The sequence below is a fragment of the Misgurnus anguillicaudatus genome, chromosome 2, assembly GCF_027580225.2.
Source record: "Misgurnus anguillicaudatus chromosome 2, ASM2758022v2, whole genome shotgun sequence".
NCBI classification, from domain to species: Eukaryota; Metazoa; Chordata; class Actinopteri; order Cypriniformes; family Cobitidae; genus Misgurnus; species Misgurnus anguillicaudatus.
In genome coordinates, this window is record NC_073338.2 from 12,164,543 (window position 1) to 12,177,350 (window position 12,808).

Genomic DNA, 12,808 nt, shown 5'->3' on the forward strand with positions numbered 1-12,808 from the left:
GTAAATGGTTTTGTATACAGTGTATTTAAGCCATTTGTCAAAATGATAGCTAATCTCCTAATTAAAATATTAATTTATTATAAATTACAATTTATAACTTATGCCTTGGGAACATACATGGTAGGTTTATTAATAGTTTGATCATTTACAGCAGGTAGCCTACTTTTAACACAGTAAGGCTACTTTTGAACTAAACACTTGCGACTCCTGCACTAAAGGTAAATAAAATGTTATCCCCATCATTTTAATCTTGCGACAAACTAAACTAACATAGGTTCTATAAGATGTGGTCGTCTTACAGGGTCAACATCAAAAACATAAATTAAAACACACTTACAGTATGTGAATCAGAAGCCCCAAAAATGTCCCGTACGGGACAAATAAATTAGGCTTAAAATACGGGACGTCCCGGCCAATCTGGGACAGTTGGCAACCCTACCGCCACTGTGACAGTGTGACCTTTGTTGATGCTTCTCATAGCCTAGTTGGAGCAAGCGTTGCAGCAGTTGCATAAAGTTTTGCCGTTTGATAGCCGGAAGCTGTGATCGTCTTCTCTTAGGAAGCATTTCGAGACTTGTAGGAGCACAGCAGGGGTTGTGTAGGTAGGTTGTATTTTTTCTTGTTCTTTTTTTCATTATTAAGTCTATTTGTGTAAAATTATCAGGTTCCATAGTCTATTTAGGTGCCGATGGTAGGCTTTGAATGGCGCAAAACAAAGCGCACTTTAGCTTGTTTCATTAGCCCATTCATGATGCTGTTGTGATGTTGAGAGAGGTATGCGATAAAAAAATGAGACATAAAACACTTTAATTGGAATGATTTTAGTGTGTGTGTGATTTATGCGGGTACGAGTCGGGTAAGGGGCCAAATATTAACGGGTCCGGGCGGGTGCGGATTTAATTTTGGTATTATCACGGGTGACGGGTCAGATGTGGTGCTGAACTTTGCGGGAGAGGGTCTTCAAAAATGGCCCCTTGCATGACTCTGGGTGCAATAACTCAGTTGGTTCGGCTCATTTGAGTAAATGTGAATGCTGCCTCTTCAACTTTGGTGTGCACTAAACAAGTGAACCAAGACAACTGAAGTTGGTGATAAAATTTGTCATCAAAGCCGACCAATCAAAGCCGACCAATTATTCTTTTGCATTAAGGTTCACTATCTTTAGGTGCGGACCAAATAAACAAAAAAACACACTCAGAGACTTGATTATGTTAAATTATCATATTTTAACTCATAAAATAGTTAGTTATCATTGATTTTGATAGTTGTGTTGCTTTAATATTTGTATTGTTTGGTAACCATTTTATAAAAGTACTCGATGCTTCTGTATGGTGAAACAGCTGCAGGCGCAATCTGACCCTACTCTTCAGACTTATTCATGATACAGCACAGCCTCTCATACATTACAGTATTACTTACATAAAACTCTAGGATCAGATAATATCTGTAATAGCACAACAATCTGCTAAAATGAGCCAAAATAATATTAGAGTAGAGGAGTATACATGTTTCAATAATGTTCTCTTCCTGTATCTTGCATTCAAAAATGCAAAAACAAAAAAGAGCAAGAGACAGAATTCAAGTGCCAAAGTCATCTTTAATAATACAAAATGGGGAAAGAGGGATGCAAAAAAACAGAAGCTTCAAACACTCAAAATAACACAAAACCAAAGAAGGGTTAGGGTAGAAAAGAGCTGCTTTACAATATATTTTCTACTTTATCTTCCTGTTTTTAATTTAACTGTGACTGGAATAACTTATACACTTCCGTTGTCATGTCTTCATATTGTTCAGGCACAGAAGACAAAATGCTCTTAGATCGGCAACAACAGATAAAGAATTAAAGGACATTTGTTTAAAAAAATGTAATACAGATTCTAACATGTTTTCATTTGGCATGCATCTTTATTTTGCATGCACATTATTTTTTTTTCTGAATTTTCACATTCATGATGACTTTAAACAGTCATAGTATGACACATTTTTAAACTATACTGTAAAGAGAAACAGGAGAGGAGTGTTCAAAGTCATACTTCAGTGAATTTTCTAGACACAACATGTTTTAGGTCATCTCTGTGAAAGACAGAACTGTTTTCGGTCCCATCTAAAAATTCAAACAATTAAAGAACAAATTATTTATAATTTATAATTATTTATGTTCAACTGTACTGTATGTATGCATGTATTATTGTTGTTTAAAAAATATTATACAAATATTTAAAATTATGTCAATGTCAGATATCAGCATTGATGAAATTTACACGACATTCATATTTAAAAATAATAATAATAATAATAATCAAACCCACACAACTTAAAGAACAAAAATAATTTTTTATCCTTTTGGAAGTTGTAACCTAATAAGAAAAATGATAAAATATATTGATATACTAACAGCTGTTGTGCAGTGCTCATGTCTGTGGTCACAGCTGCTGTAAAAGAAAATAATAAAAATTTATTATAATATATATTTTTTATTATTCTTTTTTAATGTGTAAAACAAGTGATCATTAATTTTTTTTATTTAATCTTGACCAACACGATTACTGCAAGTCATTACTACCTTAAGTCATTTTCTGTATTACCTGTTGCTGCATCAGTAACAGTAAATTCAACAGGAGTCTGTAAATCTTCTACAGAGATTTTAGCAACTGAACACAGATAAAACATTTCAAGTTATTTTACTTTTAGTTTTACCATTGACTGTGAGTTGAAGAGGAGCCTGTAGATCTCCTACAGAACAGTAATACCAGCCAGAATCACTCTTTATCAGTCCAGACATCATCACAGTCAAAGATCCTCTCCCATCATCACTGATCTTAACTGATGCATTCTGGGATGTGTAACATCTCTTGTCTTTATATCTGCACCACTGTTTGGTGTTATCCTTATATTTAATGCTGTAGAGACACTGTATACTGATATTACCACCTTCATCTACAGTTACACTGCTGGACATCACAGAGAGATCAGGAGCTGTCATCACACAGACAAGATGATATTTGTCATTCACATTTATCAGAAACAAAAGCAATCTGATGATGAAGTGTAAAATAAATCTCATACCTGATTGGATTTTGAGGTAAAACCATTCTGTCACATCGCAGTCTCTATTAATTTCCACAGCACACCAGTAAGTTCCAGTGTTTTGCTCCTGCAGGTCTCTTATAGTGACAGTAAATAAACTCTGATCAGGATGATCAATTACTGACACATCTCCTTTGGTTTCATTTGCATATGCCAGAAAAGAGCAGGAACTGTAAGATCCTAATGAATGATAGCACCAGTATTTCTTGTGTTGGGTGTATATAGTTTCATAATGACATGGAATAATGACAGATCCACCAGTCTGAACAGTTACTGTCCTACATTCATCACCTATAAATCATAAACAAAACAACAATTACAATTTTAGCTAAACAGGTTTTTGTCACAACTGATGGTCAAATTATGAATCTAAACCTATCATGTTTGTATTTTACACAGTTTATTTGCAATTTTTATCAAAAAAGGATAAAACGTAGTACATAAATTGTTAAAGAAATTAGACATTTTTAATGACGCTTGTAGATCTTAACGCTGCTTGGTTGGATTACATGACCCTGCTCCTCCTGAATTTAGTTAAAGAAACTTCATTTCACGAATTCGCATTAACATGTAATCAATAGGGTACCCAGAAAACTCCCCAAAAAATACCACATAAATGACAGACAGCAGCCAGAAGACGAAAACGACGGAAAACGGTAAGAAACTACTGATTTAACTGGGACGGCCCTCTCAGCATCCAACGGGGGCTTTAGTTGATCTGCCAGCAGTCAAACAGGGAGCACACAAGCATACAGTACAGCTTGAAATTGGAGAAGTGGGATTGAGAGAGTTAGGCAAATTGGCCGGGAGGCTCTCCTTCGGCTGAGATGCTCACAGCATCGGACGGAAACCCACCAGTCAAGCGGGAAGTGCTCATGTGAAAGGTGAGATTTTTAAAGAGTAACTAATCCCTTAACCAACTTTTTTTAGTTAATGATCTGTAAGAATGATGCTTTATTAGTGCTGTTCATTAATTTTAGTAAGTTTTTTGACATTTGGATATAAAGTGTTTCAATACTACAATATATGGTGTAAAAACGTCCAGGTTGCAGCCCTCTTCAGGTTGAACGGTGGCTACTGCAGTTGAATTTTCCAATTGGATGTTGGGTCCAAAAAGTAACTCGTGACGTAAGCAGGTTCAAGCTCACCACGCCCTTGTTACGATCTCACCACATGCTTGGTAAGAGCTTAGTTCTTCCCCTCTATCTCCGTTGGGATCTGCCCACTTTTCTTGCAATTTTCAAATATTGCCAGTGGGTGGAGTCAGGCTCTGACCAGGGGTTTAGTTACGCTTTAAAGAGGGGAAAAAAGTCCCTCGACTGGGAAGACCGTTGCAGCATCCAATGAGGATTTTAGCTGGAATGCTCATGGCATCAGATGGGTAGGTTCCTCTGGCAGTCAAACAGGGAACATTCCCATGTATGTCTTGAGATTGAGGGAGCGAAATTTGGCAGTTTGACCGGGAGGGCCAACACTGCAGCATTGGTGTGCGGGACAATAGTTTGCACCCTTATTATTTATTTGTTCATTTTTACTCATTTATGACAAGGGGCTTGATTGGTGGACAAATAAAGAAGCCAATTTACTCTAAGGGCAACACTGTAATGACCGGAACCTTCTTAAAACTGATGCCATTATTCTAAGCACGTCTTTAAAGCCTCTGAAATTTCCTGCATGCCAGGGAACAGAAACAACAAACCTCTGCACAGCTAACAACCTCTCTAGTGCAAGAAAATGACAGAGCTGTGTGCATTACAAGCTCATGTACGAGGAAAAAGTCTAAGTCTGTGCAATACAAATCCAGGTGCGTGTGAGGAGGAATCCATGCATGTTACAAGCAAAGTGATGCCGACAAACCCTCTCATGCGAGGAAAAGCAAAAGATGCACATGCTAATGTAAACTATGATGATGATAATAATAATTATCGCCAACTTTCATCATGAAGGCCCGTTATCGGCCATATGTCTGACGAGAAGAAGCAAGAGAGAGGCACTGGTCCAGCTCATGCTGATCATGATGCCCTGGATTTATAACACAAGACAAAACAGAATTGGAATGTGGCATGATCATTGCATCATCTCAAATATCTTGTTTTTGTAATTAATTTTTTTTTTAAATGGGGAATTTTAAGGAGCAAAACTTGGCATCACGTTTCAATTGGCATGTTCCTATTTCCGGCTTCATCACCAAAGCAACATAAGATTGGATGGATATTGGCAGGAATGCTCAGGTGTTGGAACTGAGCAAATTAATTAACTACAGCTGTGGTTTCCTGACAGGCAGTTGGAATGATTCTCATGACCAACGGCGAGTATGCAGAGGAGGACTCACTGCAGATGTGTTTATTTAAAACTATCAAAAGTTGTGTATGAACCTGGTGGTTTTTAAGGTACTCATTTAAGAGACGAGTGACTTAATGAAAAAAAAGGTAATGTTAAATGATTGAAAGTTGAATAATAAGTTTGGGGAGTAGGTCAAATGGACTATAGTGTTAATATAGTTATCTAGATTTTAATGGGTGGTTTAAGGTAAAAACAGCTTTCCATGATGACGTTCTGGGTATGGACTTGCATCCTGTTCTGGTGCCGGCAGGCTAACTTCCGGGAAAAAAAAACATGATTTTGCAGAAATGAGCATCATAAAAAGTATTATAGCAAGGGGGGCACAGAGCGCCCTTATTACTGCAGTGCGTTTTGTTGACAATTTTAGCTGAACATCTTCACTTCATTAGAATACTGCACACAGGACAGAGACAGATTTAAATAAGAATGAAGTGAAGTCGATGGGTCCAATGGTTTGCCCTCAGCGATCGTAATGCTGGGTCTTTAATTTTTTTTTAACTGTGAGGTGATGCCCTGCTAAAATAGACAACAGTATATTTCAATTTCACCACACGATGCTGCCACGTCATCCTTTGCTTTCTGTGTTAAGGTGCACAGCAGAATTGCTCCATAAGGTTAATGCGATATTATATTCCCTTCATAGATGCCACAGAGCATATGATATTACACATTATACAACAGTTCTTTCTGGTTCTCGAATCTGATTGGCTAAGAGCTATGCGATATTGTGCTGATAAAGGCACTGTAACCACTTCACCTTTCGTATCATTCCGCCACCTAGTGAATGGAGGTCCTAAGCAGGCTCATCTCTGAATGGAAAACACAGACTCTCCGTGTGTCTCATTAGTTTACTAGCTCATAAATCAGTCTGTGAATCCCCAATCGGAAGTTATTATTCCGTCAAAGATCAGCGCTCTTGGATGTTACGTTAAAGTTAATGGGAGAAATGTCTTGTCACATCGTGTGGACGATTAACACTTGGAAAGAGGAATATAAACACTCGTTTTTTTCTGGAGCAATATCTCTTATCAGAACGCGAAAACACCATGGAACTGCAGGTAAGCACCGCAGCTTTTAAATGTGGACATTGATCATTTACTTTATTGTGACGTGACTATTAAAACATGTTATGAGATATCGCCACTGGTATATTTATAAGCAGCATGCAAAAACATCTCTCTGACACTTATAAAAAACCGTTTTATATAGTACTGACAAGAACAAAGTTTAATAATAATAATCGAGTGCTCGTATCACGTTAAGAATAAATGAGAAAAGCAATAGTAACGTTATACAAGTATAGTTTTATTAACTTTTACCTCGCGCCAAAACAATAACAACACAAAAGACACTAAATATGAATAAAAAACAAGTAATAGTTTGATCATGACACCAAATACTGCTGATTTGATCTCATTTTGACGATCATAAACAAACAAGGCCAACATGAGAGCCAGGGAATCCCTGTCAGAGATGTAGCCCAGAGAGGGCGGTGGTCAGCGGGGCGAGTGAACACTGACGTCCGCTCATGCTTTGGTTCTCATTCGTACCGAATCTCACTAACCAAACGTTCAAACAGGCGCTATCTTTACTAATCGACTGCAGATTTAAATATAATACATATACATTCTCGACTGAACTAATCTTAAAACTACACTTTGTGACCAAGAAACGGTAATATAAAGTAACAGCTTTTCTGCCCATTGAGTTGTTATGAGCTTCAAAGCAGCCGAAAGTTTTACCTGTCATTCTGGCCGCCCTCAAATCCGTGGCGGAAGAAGTAGTTCTCAAACAAAGAGGCTTTTAAAATAACTCCATTGTTGTTTTCTAGTTTTCGTTTTTCAAATGTGTGCCGTCGAACTGTTGTATAAAAGCAATATCGCTCTCGGAGTCGTGTGATATAGCTCTATATCATCACGGCTGTGATTGCCTCCGGCCTCGTGCCTCTGGCCTAATCACAGTCGTGATGATATAGAGCTATTTCACACTCCTACTCGAGCGATATTGCTTAATAATTGCGTGTAGCCCAGTGAGATATATTGGGGAGGTTTCCTGGACAGGGATTAGACAAGTCCTAGACTAAAATAAATGTAAGAGCTGTCCAACCTGAAAACAACTTGCACTGACATATCTTAAAATACATCACTGTTTTGCCTTAAAATTCACACAAGTAATGTTTTTAGTAAGGCATGTTTGTTCAAACTAGTTATATTACCCAATTAAAGGCCTAGTCCTGGTTTAAGCTAAGCTTTTTTAGCTAGCTTCGAAACCAGACTTCTCCATATGAGAAGTAGGGTTAATGTAGGGTAATGTTACAAAAAAATATTTTTTCTGTGATAATCAAAAACAACATCATCGAGGAATACCTAGAACACTGAATTATAAAATTAATTTCTTGCAAAGATCAGGGTCAATTTTGACCAGTGGTTCTCAACCTGCATGCCGCATGTAGGTGCTGTAACGACACAATAAAGTGGAGGAAGCAAGCGCAGGCGATCAACACAGATTTATTGTAAATGATGGTAAAGACAGATAAACAATAGAACATGTGACAGAGTCCAGGATGTTGGCGATGGTGATCGAAGGTCTACGGTGGCTGAAGAGTGATGAAGCGTGAAGTCGGTGAAGAGTGTGATGATGGCCAATGGACGAAACCAGGAACGGACCCAACACTCACACGGAGACGACAACCACGAACAATGATCACTGCACACGAAGACGGGAGACGATAATCCAAAAGGTACTGCTGGAACATGAAATGTGGATCTGACAATAGGAAGAGAACTGAGTGAGTATATGTAGCTGATGGGTAATGAGGACCAGCTGGAGCAAGGCAATCATACACAGGTGACAACACTAATCAAACGAGCGCATGGCAGAGGTGAGTGAACAAACAAACACACACACACATGACACGGAGGAAACAGAGGATTTCCTACCGTGACAGGTGCGGCTCAGCATATGCCACCCTCATTAAAAAAATCACTTTCCACTACTACATGATATGAGCCAGGATGTGTTAGACACGAAACAAAGAGAAAGATTTGTTGCAACAGTCAGCCAAATGCAAGAGAAATTCATTGCTCGTTTTTCCGAGTTTGAGAAACTTAAGTTTGCTGGACAGTTAATCAGAAAGCCATTCACTTTTCCTGTGGACGAAATCAAAGACTTGCCTGCAAGCTTTGGTTTGCCCTGCCAGCTACTGGAAGATGAACTAATGGATGTTCAGGGAAGAAGACACACGTACACAGTGCTGGAAGGGTCCTCATTACAGAAATGTGGCGAAACATCCCTGGACAGAACCTCAGATTATTAAATTCAAAAGTTCTTTCCATATTTGGATCCACATACATTTGCGAAGAGACAAGTCGCGCATCAAGTCACGGTTCCGTTAGCATCTAACAAACTTACAGTCACAACAAGCCAAATTTCACAAAATTAATCAGCCCAAGTGAGTCGAGTAAAAAACCTACCTGTAGTAAGCCAAAGAATAACCAGAATGAACTTCAGACTAACTGTCCGCTTGTCAAACAGCAGTGATGTTTCATTTCTCCATATCTTCATTATGTCCATGTGCACTTTTAATGCTTAACAGAAACAGTCATTTGTGTAATGTAACAAACGTTTTCAATTGAAACATGAAACAGAGATACAGAACTCTATGAGATCATCTGTTATTATAGTGACTGTATGTTAGATTTTTATAGCATCTCTCACGTCCTCTTCCTTAAAGTTGCTTGTGACCTCAGCCTTCAGTTCGATAAACATAGCATAAACTTATAATAAGTACAAAGTTTTTACCTCGTGCATATTTTTGGCAACACCATTAGCTTTAACAAAAAGAATTCCTGCTTAGATAGCTTGCATTTTCTTTCATGGGTTTACACTGCTTATCAGAAGGACAAAAATAAACTTAAAGTAATGAGTCACTGTACAGTTGTGGGATGTTTGCGATTAAGTATACAGGCACAACAATACAGGCGACAGCAGACTTTAATTAACTCTTTGATGCACAACATTGGTCAAAAGTAACTCAACAGAGTTTTAATTTTCTTTATCTTTGCAAGAAAATCAATTGTATCATCCTTATTTTTATTTTTTCCTTTCTTATTTATTTAAAAAAAAAAATTTATAACAAAACAACTCTTTTAAATGCATAACACGTAATGGCACGTATCAATTTTTGCTATTTCAATCATGGCTGCATGTTTCTTTGCTAAATTTTTAAAAGAAATGTATTTTGTCATTTATTATTCAGTTATTATTTTAATATATAATGTTTCCACAAATCATTATATTTACTTTTCATTTCTTACTTTATAAACAAACACAGTGTTTTGTATTTCTACATCAATGTTGCACAGATGGGCCAAGATGGCCTCTCTGCTCTGTCTCTGCCCTGTTTCCTCTTGGCATCGGCACCACCCTGGCTTCCAGTTCCTCCGTATATATCTATATTCCATCAAATTGCAATGTCTTATTACGTTGTGTGCCTGCTGGGTTAATTTAACACTGGGGGGTGGTTTCCGGGACAGGGATTATTTTAAAACAGTACTAGGCCTTAATTTAATTAGTAAATATAACTAGTTTTTACAAACATGTCTTACTAAAAACATTACTGGCATGCATTTTGAGACAAAACAAAGGGCATCAGTGTATTTTAAGATATGTCAGTGCAAGTAGTTTTCAGTTTGCTTACATTTATTTTAGTATAGGACTAGTCTAATCCCTGTCCAGAAAACCGCCCCTGCGGGTATTGTTGTGATACTTTATGCAAATTACAACAGCAGAAAATGCTGACATGGTCTCTTCAAACCCTTCATACACAGCTTAAATGAAAACACTACTGTTTTTATTATTTTACTATGTTCTTACCTCAGCACTTCTACCTCGGCATGCAGTAACATCATCACTCCTGACTACCCCCCCTCTCGTTCAAACTTCCGTCAATATTACTGCGTCCGCAGTTGAAGTGCTACCCAGCTAGCAGGGAACGTTCTTAGAACTTTCGCTAACATTCCTTACTTGTTTGGTTTATGTTCTAAAGAAAACATTTGAATATAATGTTAAACTAACATTTTAAGGATGTTTTCTCATTTTAAAAAATTTTCCCATAACGTTATATGAAAACTAAGATATAACATTTTAACTGCAACATTTAAAAGATGTTTTGGTAATGTTTCTGAGTTAACAAGTTGTACAATGATCTCAGAATAACATTGTCCCAATGATTCATAATAACAAAAGAAGAACGTTCTCGCAGTCACGTTAGGAAAATGTTTTGAGGATATCAATGAGAGATGAGGTGTTTCATGTTCTCTATAAAACGTCCTTCTAATGTTACCAGTTAACTAAATGAAAACATTTTATTTGCAACATTTTTAAAATATTTTGGGAATGTTGTTAAAGTTTGTACAATGATCTCAAAATAACATTGTCCCAATGTTTCATAATAACCAAAGAAGAACGTTCTCGCAGTCACGTTAGGAAAATGTTTTGAGGATATCAATGAGAGATGAGATGTGTTAATGTTCTTTATAAAACGTTCTTCTAATGTTACCAGTTAACTAAATTACAACATTTGTTTTGCAACATTTTGAGAATATTTTAGGAATGGTGTTAAAGTTAAAGTTTTTACAATGATCTCAAAATAATGTTGTCTTAATGTTTCTTCATAACAAAAGAAGAACGTTCTTGCAGTCACGTTAGGAAAATGTTTTGAGGATATCATTGAGAGATGAGATGTTGAATGTTCTTTAAACATTATTTTAATGTGACGAGTTAATATAATTATAACATTTTATTTGCAACATTTTTAGAATATTTTGGGAATGTTGTTAAAGTTAAAGTTTTACATAACAAAAGAGGAACGTTCTCTCTGTCATGTTAGAAAAATGTTATAAGGACATCATTGAGAAATGTTATGACAAAGCATGTACGCTACATTATGATGGGTCCCAAAAAACGGGGACCACTATATAACCAACTTTCAATTTGATGTCACCGGGAAGGCCCTTAAGACAGGTTCAATAACTGATGAGTGGAATCAGAAGAGCCTGTTGCAGGTTGACTCGGAACTCCTCTTGTACGACTGTTTCCTGAAAGGTCCATTTAGCTCATTGTTAGTATCAGCTCACACCATGACTCCTACTCCACCCTTCTGTTGTCTGACTTGAACTAGTGCAGGTCCCTCAAGATTCACTCCATAAAACCTTTAATGAATCACTCTTCATTCAAAACCTTGTGACAGCTTGTGATTTTCTTACTGGTGGACAGGAGACAATGATGAAGCCAATCAGTATATGTGGATAGGAGGCCATGGACAGAGAGGCCAAAGGGCAAATCTGGCCAGGATGCCGCGGTTACACCCCTATTCTTTTTCAAAGGACATTGATTTTTAATGAGTGTCAGGAACGTGATTTAACGTCTCATCCAAAGGACGGACTGATGTTTCAGACTTCCTCACCTTATAGCAGCCTCTGAGAACCTGATAGTTTTAGGCTAGTTTGGAAGATTCGCAGGTTGCAGTTCTGGAATTTGGTAGCACTTGAGTCTAAAGGACATTTTACACTTAATTATTCTCCTTAATTCTCAAAGTATTTTGAAGAATGTGCATCCTTCTCAGTATGTTTGTATTTTGATTAAAATTTTATTAAACTGACTTAAAAATAAAAATATTTAAACTATTAGTTGAAACTGTTTGAAATATTTAAAAGAGTTAAAGTATTGGAAACACATATTGCCCTGACTATCGAGCATATAAGTTTTCTTTTAGTGTAGCCTATTAATTATGCCACGTTAAATATTTTGTTCCATTTTTAACTTGTTTTTACTTTACTTTTACTCAACAATGACATCACCTAAATTATTTTACAGTTTCAATAGTATGCTGATTTGGAATTTTAGGAAAATATAGGCCTATGGTCAGACTATCAACTTGCATTAAAACCATGGACACATAAACCATGGACACATAGCCTATCTTTTTTTTATTAACAACAACAACATCATTAGTAAAATAAAGTTAAATAGCCTAATAAAAAATATTTAGACAACTAGCCAACAAACTCCCTATTTATTGAACTAAAGGCTCTAAAGTTTAAAGAATTACTAGAACTAAAACAAATTATGTACAAAGCAAAAAAACATCAATTACCTGAAAGTATCCAAAGGTTGTTTACAGCAAGAGCATGACTTAAGAGGAACTTGTATATTCAAAAAGAAACAAGTGAGGACTAATGCAAAATATCATATCATTGTATTTCATTTAAAGGTGTAAATGGAACAGCTGTCATGAGGAACTAACATGTGGAACACTTGTTAAGTTAAAGAAGTTATCTAATGCACTCAAACTATATGCAACCAACTAATGAGTGAA

General features: G+C 36.7%; 1 protein-coding gene across 1 annotated transcript; it reads right to left on the reverse strand.

Moving 5' to 3' along the window:
* Positions 1-2,431: 2,431 nt before the first annotated feature.
* On the reverse strand, positions 2,432-8,994 carry LOC141351385 (polymeric immunoglobulin receptor-like). Its single transcript, XM_073858050.1, has 2 exons — positions 8,904-8,994; positions 2,432-3,378 (listed from the first exon to the last, which is right to left on the reverse strand). The coding sequence occupies exons 1-2, from the start codon at positions 8,992-8,994 to the stop codon at positions 2,672-2,674; spliced, it is 798 nt and encodes a 265-aa protein (XP_073714151.1). The 3' UTR covers positions 2,432-2,671.
* Between the last annotated feature and the right edge of the window lie 3,814 nt (positions 8,995-12,808).